The sequence below is a fragment of the Notothenia coriiceps genome, unplaced genomic scaffold, assembly GCF_000735185.1.
Source record: "Notothenia coriiceps isolate Sejong01 unplaced genomic scaffold, NC01 NC01_scaffold00000339, whole genome shotgun sequence".
NCBI classification, from domain to species: domain Eukaryota; kingdom Metazoa; phylum Chordata; class Actinopteri; order Perciformes; family Nototheniidae; genus Notothenia; species Notothenia coriiceps.
This window is the reverse complement of record NW_011333040.1, coordinates 16857523-16869559: the sequence shown is the minus strand read 5'-3', so window position 1 is coordinate 16869559 and position 12037 is coordinate 16857523. Positions and strand designations below refer to the sequence as shown.

The window sequence follows — 12037 nt, the reverse complement described above, 5'->3', positions numbered from 1 at the left end:
ACTAGATAAAATAACGACCTATAACAATACGGATATATATTTTATATAATATTATATTATCTATTCTACTGGAGTCTGCACGGATTGTTTGAGTCCATCCTAAAAGACACTTACCGGTTCTACCTTCCTGCCACCACCGTACCCTTCCCTAAGGGGAATAAAAAGAAAGAAACAGAAAGAAAAGAAAAACATAACATCATATCAAACATAGACATATTCAGAGAAAACACTCGCCGGTTTGTTTTGTTATTTCAACCAGTGTTTTTTTGATAAAGGGAAGTGGTCTTATTTTGGTTTGTCGGGAACACAGAGTTCTTGTTTCACGCCCCCCGTTGGTAGGTCAGTTTGAGTCCACGACGAGACACTACGACAAGTTCGTCAGAACCGGTAGAGAGACCCACGTTTCCAAGTAGTACAAACCCGAGCCCGAAGACTCACTCCTTGGGAGTCCTACCTTCACTTCGACACGCACGTAATGCTGCCCGGTCTAGATTAATCATTAAATCTAATAGGACTCCCCGGCTTTAATAGGTGTCCCGCGACTAACCGGGGCCGCGGAACTCAAACCGGTACACAAAATCCGTCGGTCGTCTCTTGGCGAATCAATATTAGTCATAACCGGATTCGCTAATCCGGTCGAGAGAGAAAACTTTAGAAGGTCATAACAACAAAGTTCACGTGGTCCACATTCTTTCGGGTTATTATTGACGGATACACATGTTAGCAAAATTATACTCATCCCATGAACTTTGTTTGTTAGATATGCTTATAACGATTGTCTCTACATCGTGATTCGTGAGAGTAGTTATGGGCGTGTTATTGTCCCGAAGGTTAATTGCAGAAGGTACGTCCTATGAAAAATCAGTTTTCAGTGTTTACGGATACCGTTGGGAAATAAACATAAGGCAAACTGCCATATAACGTACCGTAGTTTCGTCACGGTGGAAAAAAAGGTGTATTGTAAAGTAGACAAATTCGACTTAACGCTAATTGAGGATTATTTCTTTCTTTATCAAAAAAACTTCGACAACAACTGAACACCTTTTTACATTAGTATTCTTTCCTGAGGCCTTTTCTACGTCTATCGGTATTCTTTACTTACGTTGACTAATAAAGTACAAATTACAACAAAAATATCCGTTATTAAATTCGAAACAATCAAGGTCCAAATTATACACGTTATTCAATTAAAGTTATTCAAAACGTTATTCAATTAAAGTTATTCAAAACGTTATTTGTAACTTCGTCAGGCCGGAAGCTGATCATGGGTAAAAACACAAAACCGGGTGACACATAAACTCAAAAAGGGGGGACGTGATCTCGGTAGAAGGGTGTGACCTAAACCAACGGTGTATTACTCAACCAACACGATTGCACAAAACCCTCGAAACGTTAGTGTAGAACCTTTTCTAGTTTACGTCCTTTCCCTTTTACATACTACCCTACGAAACCACCATTAGGCCGAAACTGCCTCTGAAGAAACAAAACTACGTCCTACTTCCTCTCTAAATTGAGGTAAAGAAAATTAACCGAAGTAACCTTACAGTACGAGTGTCAGTACGAGTAATAAACGAAACACTTCGCACTAAACATAAATTAGACAAATTTTCAAACTACAGTTTATTTACCTTTCATAACAAATTCGAATTGTTGTGTTTATAACACAACAAACACACGTCACTTACTTTCATATTAATTGACTCCTAAGTGAAGTTACGATTACTAAGTCCCAAATTCCTTCCTATTAGTTGACATTACCACACAACGTATTGGGCAAAAGTATGAAGACGAATTTGACTTTTACTAAAACAGACTTGACTATCAGCAAAAACATGTAGGAAGTTTTAATACTTAAATTGGAACCTATGGTTTATAGGACACCGTAGTTACACTTTTGTAACATGAACAGAACAAAGTCTACAACCGACGGACAAACTTGGTTTACAACAACTTAAACCCCACATCGGACATTCCTCATGCATGCTAAGCCTGGGGGCTTCGTGTTCTGCAAAATCGCAGCTGAAGTGAAAGAGCGAATGGTCGTTCGTCTTAAGATGAACCTCATAAAAGAAGTGCCTCTTGGACCAACCCAGCCCAAATTTAACCGCATAGTATAACCCCTTTTTTTCCACATAACATTTCATCTGTTTAAGCTGAATTGCGATTAACTCCTAATAAAGAAAGAAATAGTTTTTTTGAAGCTGTTGTTGACTTGTGGAAAAATGTAATCATAAGAAAGGACTCCGGAAAAGATGCAGATAGCCATAAGAAATGAATGCAACTGATTATTTCATGTTTAATGTTGTTTTTATAGGCAATAATTTAAGCTTTGTTAGTTCCAGGTTTAATATGTGCAATAAGTTAATTTCAATAAGTTTTGCAATAAGTTAATTTCAATAAGTTTTGCAATAAACATTGAAGCAGTCCGGCCTTCGACTAGTACCCATTTTTGTGTTTTGGCCCACTGTGTATTTGAGTTTTTCCCCCCTGCACTAGAGCCATCTTCCCACACTGGATTTGGTTGCCACATAATGAGTTGGTTGTGCTAACGTGTTTTGGGAGCTTTGCAATCACATCTTGGAAAAGATCAAATGCAGGAAAGGGAAAATGTATGATGGGATGCTTTGGTGGTAATCCGGCTTTGACGGAGACTTCTTTGTTTTGATGCAGGATGAAGGAGAGATTTAACTCCATTTCTTTTAATTGGCTTCATTGGAATGTCATGCTCACAGTCATGCTCATTATTTGCTTTGTGAAGCGTGATTTGTATTTAATCTGTTTAAAAGTTTGATGTCAAATAAATGGAAAGTATTGTTTAAGCTTAACAACACAAATATTGTGTTGTTTGTGTGCAGTGAATGAAAGTATAATTAACTGAGGATTCACTTCAATGCTAATGATTCAGGGTTTAAGGAAGGATAATCAACTGTAATGGTGTGTTGCATAACCCGTTTTCATACTTCTGCTTAAACTGAAAATGATTTTGTCTGAACTGATAGTCGTTTTTGTACATCCTTCAAAATTATGAATTTAACCTTGGATACCAAATATCCTGTGGCATCAATGTGAAAACATTGTACTTGTCTTGTTTCAGATGTTGGCTGCCTGTTTGAACCAAATGTTGTTGAATTGGGTGAAAAGGAGCAGAACGGCCTGTTGGGTCGGGGTTAAATTGGCTGTATCATATTGATGAAGAAAATATGTTGTGGTATTTTTTACATTTTGAAAATTAAAGCATATAGACCAACCACAGTTTTATATTTCTCTCAGTTGTTATGTCATCTACTAGCTATGAAACTAATTAATGCAAGTCATGACTAACGAAAACTTCATGAAGGACAAGAGATGTCAAATGGCAAGGACTCATTGGCGTGCAGTATTAAGTAGATTTACTCTTTGGTATGATATTGTACTGTTTTTTGTCTGATTCATAAAACTATAAAGGGTTGACCAACACAAGTCAAAAATATGCTCATACTGTATGTGTATTGGCTTAGAGCTGTTTTTATCATGAGTTAAATGAACATGGATGTAATGAAAGGATATTATTGTGAAAAAACAAGTCAAATAACTTGCTGCCCTGCTGGTTTATTTAACATTTACAGTTCAATTCAGAAGCACCTCAGGGTGCCGTGGATTGCAGCAAAGTAAAGGATATTAAACCATGATGTGGCTAACAAATCTACTGTTAGTAATGGCCCCGTTTGTAGAGACACAGCCATGATACCGTTATCTCTATATTTCTTACTCTGTGGTCATGGCAGCCAAGCCTGTAATTAGTTCATCATGTTCTTTCCTCATTGCTACATCTTATCTCATCTCTTCTTCCTGCTGCTCGTCTCGTTGCAGAGATGCAGTGATTACAGTCTAAATGAAAAATATCTGATTATTTCGGTCTGTTTGTGGAGGCGAACAAATACAACCCAACAGGTGAAAAATATAGAACCTCAGGCGGCAGTCTGTGATCAAATCAAAACAGAAGAAACATAATCGTGTCTCCAGATGGTGGTGCTTGGTTATAGGACAATACAGGATTTGAAGTATTTTGAAAATAGCTTATATACTCATTTGTTTCTTTTTGTAGCTCTGTCTATTCTTATAAGGTAATCACTAAAGCAGGCTCTCATAGTGTGACTGATTGTAAAAAAAAAAGTGTTTGGTTGTGGTCCAATCTATATATCAACAGAAGCTCGAGACAGAGCCCAAAAGCAATAACTGAGACAAATGAAAGGTTGGCTCAGAGATCCTGTAGAAAATGTTTTGATTATTGATGCATCTCCCAAACAAATACTAGCAATACATTTACTCTTCCTATAGCTCCAACTACCTTTCTATTTTTACATTCACTTGTCCGTGCACAAATACACACACCTCTTTTTCTAATTAGTTTACATAATGTGGTTTGGCTCGGTCCAAGATACTATCTTAGTCTCCGATGTACAGAGCCCGGGCTGTACAGCATATGAACTCAGTTGTGGTTTATTGTGCACACATGGAGCTAGCTGACACTCAGGATATATGAGCTGAATTTGACCAAGTATGTTGGATTAGAATCCTTGGCTCGACCGTTAGTGCAACTAAAGCATAATGCAACAATCAGAACTGTATTACTGTAAGACCCAAAAGAAATGAAGAGCAAATGTTGATCTGCTATAGAGGAAGTCTTTATAAGCTAAATCAAATATTTTTGTTTTCATATTTTTGAATTATTTAAAAAATCGTGTTTCATGGTACAGCTAAATATTTAAAGTGGACCTATCATGCTATATTTTAAACATATATTGTAGGGCCATACCTATATAAAACATGTCTGTGAAGTTTTTTTTTCAAAATACCAAACAGATCATGCATTTTAGCCATGCCTCATTTCGCTCTATTTGCTCTTTTCCAGCCCTGTTTTTGCAAGGGCTGATTCTGCTTTTGTGTCAGACTACAGCGCCACTTACAGGCCTGGCATATGTACTACATCGTCTCCAGCGCTTTCGAGCGCTCTCTCATTCCCCCGATAGGTGGAGAGTTGCCCATATAGGCGGAGCACCCCTTTTCTGACGTCAGAAAAATTCAAATAACAATCAGCTCCATAGCAGCCCCGCTTTTAGAGATTTGGGTAAAGAGGAAAAGAGAGGGTTGTGTTTTCTGACACTTGGTGAGTTCCCTGACACACCGGGGACACATATTCATGTATAACAGACGTACTAAAGTGCATTTTACATGATAGGTCCCCTTTAACTCTTTTTAAACATCCTTGGATAGTCAACGTTAACTTTATTGTCAATCTTTCAGTTTGTGTGTACAGACCATGGTACAGACGAAGAGATCGAATTACCGTTTCCGACAATCCCGAATACAAAAACAAATATATAAAAGTATGTATAAAAGTATGTATACAGTTTAGATGGTGTTTCGTTGTAATCTTTCACCCACTAGCTTCCAGACACTGTGGAGGAGTGTCAACATTGTGTGCCAGACAAACCTTCTCCCCTGTATGTGAACACATCTCACATAGGAACCAGATTCTGAACGTCTGGGTGAGGGTCAGAAGCCTCGGAGCAGATGAGGGGCCGTCTGTGTACTTCAGCCATGACCCTGACTGACCCCTCACCTTTGACCCCCACACACAGAGGGGCTTTGTGTTCCTGTTTATCCCACACAGGAGGTGTTCTGTTGGGGAGCTCACTGCTTTCTTCTTCCTCTTGCATTTAATCTTTGTGAACCACAGCTGTGCCAAATCGTATTATCCATATTTAAATCAATATCCCTTTTATTTGTTGGCCACTTGGGGGCAGTACATATCACCGCCCTTTAATGAATGTGGTGAACTTCTTAGCAAATAATTGTTTACACAGCACATCGAGCAGTTAAATACTGACTTAAACTTCAGAAGATGAAAAGCAGGAAATGGCTTTGCTGCCTCTGAACACACATCATCATCATCATCATCCTCATCATCATCATCATCATCATCATCACATATACAGACTCTTTTCGATGTTTTTTTCCACTCGGAAAGAAACAGTTTTGAGTAGTGTGATGTTTAAGAAGTGGTTTATTTAATCGTATATCTAATATAAAAATGTATCCAGTGCAGAGCTGTTTCTCCAGTTCCAGTTGTTGTGAGTGGTTTTGTTGCTTTATTTGATCTTTTAAAGTCTCTTGCTCAGCTAATTCAGAGTCTGTTCTTTGTCCCCGGCAGAGACCAGATGGGTCGTTCTCAAAAAGTGATACATTTGTTGTCGGCTCTTTTTGCTTTATGAAGCACAACAATGGCCTCACTGTGCACAAGTTAGCACTTTCCCCACATTCATAAAATGTCATCGTTTATGACAGTGAGAGGGAAATAATTATTTTATGTTTGTGTGTGTGAGTGTTAGCTTGTGTTGAGTTTGCATGCCTGACTTCAAGAAAGGGCAGATAAGTGAAGAGATAAATGGCTTTAGTTAGAAAATATAAATATCATGTTACCCATTTTATCAACCATAGCTGCGATGGCAAAGTGGATTCATGTAGCACTTAGTATATTCAATTTGAGCATCGTAATCACCCCATTTTGAAAGAGAAATGTGTATCAGACTGAGAGTAGTGTATGCTCCCTCTGTAAAACAACAGGAAAGTCATTCTTCCCCAACATCTGGCTCGTTCTTCACAGTCAATGAGTTTCATCACCGTGCTCAAGTTTTGGACTTCCTTGATGAGTGCGATGCATTAAACTCACCCTCTGCTCCTCTGTCCTTCCCCTCTCTGTCCTCCTCCTCTTGCACAGGTGTAGCTGCAGCCTCCCCCCCCCCCACACCGCCTGCCAAGATGGTGGTGCTGTCGCTGAAAATCTGCATTCGCCAGTGCAATGTGGTGAAGACGATGCAGTTTGAGCCATCCACAGCCATTTATGACGCCTGTAGGATCATCAGAGAGAGAGTCCCTGAGGCTCAGGCTGGACAGGGTGAGAATGATAAAAGGACTCTGAATGTGGGGTAAAAGGTAAAAAATAAATAAAACAGGGATTCAAGGGAATAATGCAAGATTATGAACTCAGTGTTTCAACGAGAGTAATACAAAATATGTTTGTTATTATTCACAGAACTGTGCACCTTGTGTATTTACAACATTTATCTTATTTTGCGGATTAGTTCTTCAAATTGACTGTTTAGGGGATGGATGTCCTGGGGCTCACAAACTAGATAATCTAAATAGACTTGGAATAAAAAATACAAAACATGGGAATTAACATTTTAGGAAAAGTATTTCATTCATAATAGTTACGACTTTTATACCTTTGTCTTCATGACCCTCAGATTCCACTCTTACCGGTCTTGGATAATATATAATATTGTCTAATGCTGGGATTAGACTATATGCTATTTTCGTCTGTGCGAACATATCATACATTCTTAACTTGACTTTACCGAGATGCCACACTCGGCCCCCATCAATCACAGCTTGCCAACTTTCACTACTCGCGTAAAGTATACAAGTAGTGATGAGAATAGGTTGGCAGGGTCCGATATCACTGTTCCACCTGACAGCATTAGCATGTTAGCAGACTAGTTGATGGAATGCAATGCTAATGCTATTTTGGTTGTTTCTCTTCACTGCTCCAGCTTCAGACTATGGCATGTTTCTGTCTGATGAAGACCCCAGAAAAGGAATCTGGCTGGAGTCTGGAAGAACGCTCGATTACTACATGCTACGCAGTGGGGTAAATACAAACAAGCTGTTCGCCCAACACACACACTGTTTACCTTCTTCACAGAACGCGTATATACCGTACGCAGATATACAACTGCGAACAAGGAAAAGCACAATGTGATGATTTTTATTTAAATAAATCATAAACAAGCTTTATGATGGAAAAATAATATATACAGTGGAATTTAATTGATTTAAAGATATAGCATTTCAGCATTTAAATGTCTAAAAGTCACTAATTCAATTTTTGTATTTGTATTGTTTCTACCATTAGCCTAAATGTTTTCAAAAATATTCAAACCTAGACGAATCCATAATTTATATCAAGGTAATGTTCCGTTTCATTTAGTCGCCTCTAATAATGTAGTATCCGTGTGCATTGAGTTTGCTGGATGAAGATGTCATAAATTAACTTTCATCCAGTTTTAAGGGATTCTTTTCAACACTTTTGAGATCTCGGTGGTTTTACCAAAAATACTTAAACCAGATCAGAAGAAACAAGCTGCACACAGGATGAGGTTGGATATAAAGCGAAAAGAGGGAGTGCTTCAAAGGAAGCTTTTAAGGAGTGATTCTAAAGAAGATCAGCAGTAGATCCAGCGCCAGTCTCTGATCCCCGCTGCCAGACGCCTGGGTGACTCTGTGTGTCGTGTAGAGCTGCCTCTCTGTACATCTGTGGGGTTGCTTTTGCAGCTCTAAATGGGTTCTCCTCCTCAAATCCACCAAAGGCAACCCAGGTAGAAGGCATGACTGTGACCAATTATTCTGAACCAAATCTCTGCTCATTGTTGGGATTGGAAGGGAGCAGCAGGCTGTGATAGGCAGCCGTTAAATAAGGTTTTCTGGGCTATATTCTCCCCTCTCTACGTGCAACCTGGATGCATTTGATCATTTTCTCTGCGGGTACTTTCTCAGCCTCTCTGCCTCTTTCTCTCTTTCATTTAATTCATGCATTCCTCTCTCCTCTTTCTCTTCTCTCTTTCCTTTGTCTTTGAACAGGACATCCTTGAATACAAGAAGAAGCAGAGGCCCCAGAAAATCAAAATGTTGGACGGGGCCGTTAAAACCATCATGGTGGACGACTCCAAAACAGTGGGAGAGCTGCTTGTGACTATATGCAGTAGAATAGGTATATAGTTTCTTACTTTGGCCCTTTCCTTGTTGCTTTTGAGCTCTGCTGTATGGGTAGCACATTTTAAGAACTGTTACTTGCCCATTAGTAAGCCTTTGAATTCAGTGTTAAAACAACAATTGAATTGAAGTGTTTTTCCAATCAAATCTGTTCAAAACATGCAGATAGTTCACTCTTATCATTGGAAAATAAACAGAATGTGAATAAACGAAATGAACAATTTGTATTGTTTGGGTTAACAAGAGCTTTTGCAATGTAAACCATAGAGACAGTTGTTAAGCACTAAGAAAATAATCCTGTTAAATCAAACTTGTATCCATCTGGGGGATATTGTGGGTGATTTGTTATTTACATTTTTTTGTCTTTTTGATTACAGGAATCACAAATTATGAAGAATACTCTGTGATCCAGGAGACTGTGGAGGAGAAGAAGGAGGATGGGATGGGCACGCTGAAGAAAGACAGGACGCTGCTGCGAGACGAGAGGAAAATGGAGAAGCTGAAAGCCAAACTACACACAGACGACGACTGTGAGTTCAGTAGAGTGACCTTTGACCTGATGGTGTAGTTGAAGTCGGTAATTAAAGTGGTCGGCCTGCCCTGCTGGGTCATGGGTTTTTCCCCTCTTAACAAAACCATAATGCACTTACACTTTGATTTCATTTCACAGTGGGTATTAAATAGCACATTTTAACAGCTTACTTTGATGTCTACCAACTTCTGTGGGAGCAGTACATTTAAATCTCTTGACCCCGAGGCTGCACATTGTGCTCAGCCCGACACTATCTTGTTCACATCCATATATCCCAAATTCTGCCTTGAACTAAAGTTAACTTAAAGATACTTTTCCGTTCACTTGGCATTTCTGACAGCGAAGTTGAAAGAAAATGTTTCCTTTCAGATATTTGTAGATGTTGACTAGAGCCAGTGAAGCGTAGTACGACAGTTCCACCAGTTGTACACGTCCGTACATATCATTACACAGTTCAGTGTACACTTTTGGAACCTCTTTGACTTTGATTAGAACTGGACGTCAGGGAAAACTCAGGCGCAAAGCCAAGAGAGAGAGAGGAGAGCTAGTAGGAAAAGATCGTGGAGGACTAATGGAAATGTTTTGGAGATGACGGTCATGTAATTAACATCAGTTGTTCTCAACCCTGGGGGTCGCAAGATAATTTCTGGGGGTCGCCAGATGGTTGTAGAGAAAAAAATTAAATGATGTCATAAATAAACATTAACAGATTTTTGACTGGGGAATGGCTTTAACATTACATTGCATCATCAGGGATTGAATTAGCCGTAGAAATAGATTTAATTGAGTGTATTTGTGAGAGTCAAAGGGTGGAAGCACATGCGTTTCTGAAGGGGGGATTTCCAGTAGGTCAGGAGGGGGTCAAGGTCACAGTTTGGACAATTCCCTGATTCTTTTTGGAGACACTACTCATAAAGGTTGAGACCCTACAAAGATACATTTTGTATTTCGTATTGCTTATATCCTTGTCTTTCTCCTTAACTGCACAGTTTGGATCATTGTTAACACACAACCTTGAACTGATACAGTATGCATATCTAGATGTATTTATTAACTGATTCCTGTGCTGTGTTTTTGTGTTGTCAGTGAACTGGCTGGACCACAGCAGGACGTTCAGAGAGCAAGGCGTGGACGAGAACGAGACTCTTCTGCTCAGACGCAAGTTCTTCTACTCGGACCAGAACGTGGACTCCAGAGATCCTGTCCAACTCAATCTGCTTTACGTGCAGGTCTGACCCTCAGACTTTTTGTTCTATCTCATATTTACCACACTTAATTAGTATAACTACAAACCAGAGGATATACACTGATATCTATTTTCTTCATTTTCACCTAATGTTGACAAAAGGCTTCCGAAAATGTGCCATGATATAACGTTTGAATACCTTTTTAATAAAATTAGTGATTCTTACAAACCTTTTTATATAGTCTTAATATAATTAACTTGAGTACAGATACTTTATCAATAGCTATAATTGAATACCTTTTCAAATGTTTTGTATTTTTACCTTTTGTCTTTGTCTTTCAGGCTCGAGATGACATCCTTAACGGTTCTCACCCCGTATCGTTTGACAAGGCCTGCCAGTTCGCAGGCATTCAGGCCCAGATCCAGTTTGGACCTCACATAGAGCATAAACACAAGCCTGGATTCTTAGAGTGAGTCTTTCACTGTTCTCAGTGTTGTAGATTAAGCCCATTTTGAGTAGTTGCAAATAAGCTTTTTTTTTTCAGATTATTTGCCAAATATTAGGTGTTGAACTCGTTTGGGTCAGAAAACTGACTTAACGTGAAAAAGTTCAATCTTTCATGGAGGTATAGCCTTTTTCTTTTCCTTTTACAAATCCAGGTGTATTGTTCGGGAGAATTGATTGTTCTTCTGAGTTTTAGGGCAGTAGCAGAAAAAAATTGTCCATGTCTTTTGTTCAAACTTCAGCTTCTCTGTTTCCATTTTCTTAGCCTGAAGGAGTTCCTACCCAAAGAATACATCAAGCAGAAAGGATCTGAGAAGAAAATATTCCAAGTTAGTTTCCTTTTTAGAAAATGGTTGTTTTACGTTAACACATTTGACAATCAAGCAGTAGTTTAAATACATGTATGCTCCAACCTGCAGGACCACAAGGACTGTGGAGAAATTACAGAAATTGAAACAAAAGTGAAATATGTCAAACTGGCGCGGTCTCTGCGGACATATGGCGTCTCCTTCTTCCTGGTCAAAGTAAGTCTTTATTTTATTATTTATTTTTGGTGAATCCACACAAATATACAATTTTTAGTGAGGTATCCCCGCACCATTGTATTCCACAAAAAGATCATCTGCTTTCGCGAAAATGAGAAAAACTTAGCCCGCAGTTCTTTTCTCCTGTTTTTAAAATAGATTAGTTTTTAAAGTGGACGCAGATTTTATGAACTGGTGGAAATATAGCACGAGCCTTTGATCTCCTGAGTGTGAAATACGCTCTTTGAACTCAGTGTGAAAAGGATAAAGAGTTTGAGGGCAGGTCTCAGCTGGTGGGGACATTTTCTGTGTCCACCTGAACTTTGAAAATGTCTTCTGAACCAAGAGGGAAATAATTAGGGCCTGAAAAAACTGCCAATGAGGTTAACACTCATTGCTAATTAACATTTTTCTTTCGTTATTTATAATAATCTTTAACTAGCGATTATATTTTTCTTTATAAAAAATAAAATAGG

The 12037-nt window shown here is 38.8% G+C and overlaps 1 protein-coding gene across 1 annotated transcript in view; it reads left to right on the top strand.

The window, feature by feature from the left end:
* Positions 1–6766: 6766 nt before the first annotated feature.
* Positions 6767–12037, top strand: part of LOC104951690 (talin-2-like) — a 56646-nt gene continuing 51375 nt past the window's right edge. Inside the window, exons 1-8 of the mRNA XM_010778417.1 lie at positions 6767–6937; positions 7596–7693; positions 8683–8812; positions 9192–9344; positions 10433–10575; positions 10875–11002; positions 11303–11366; positions 11457–11561. Of these exons, the coding sequence (XP_010776719.1) occupies positions 6802–6937; positions 7596–7693; positions 8683–8812; positions 9192–9344; positions 10433–10575; positions 10875–11002; positions 11303–11366; positions 11457–11561 (957 nt within the window). The 5' untranslated portion in view covers positions 6767–6801. The remainder of the gene's footprint in view (positions 6938–7595; positions 7694–8682; positions 8813–9191; positions 9345–10432; positions 10576–10874; positions 11003–11302; positions 11367–11456; positions 11562–12037) is intronic.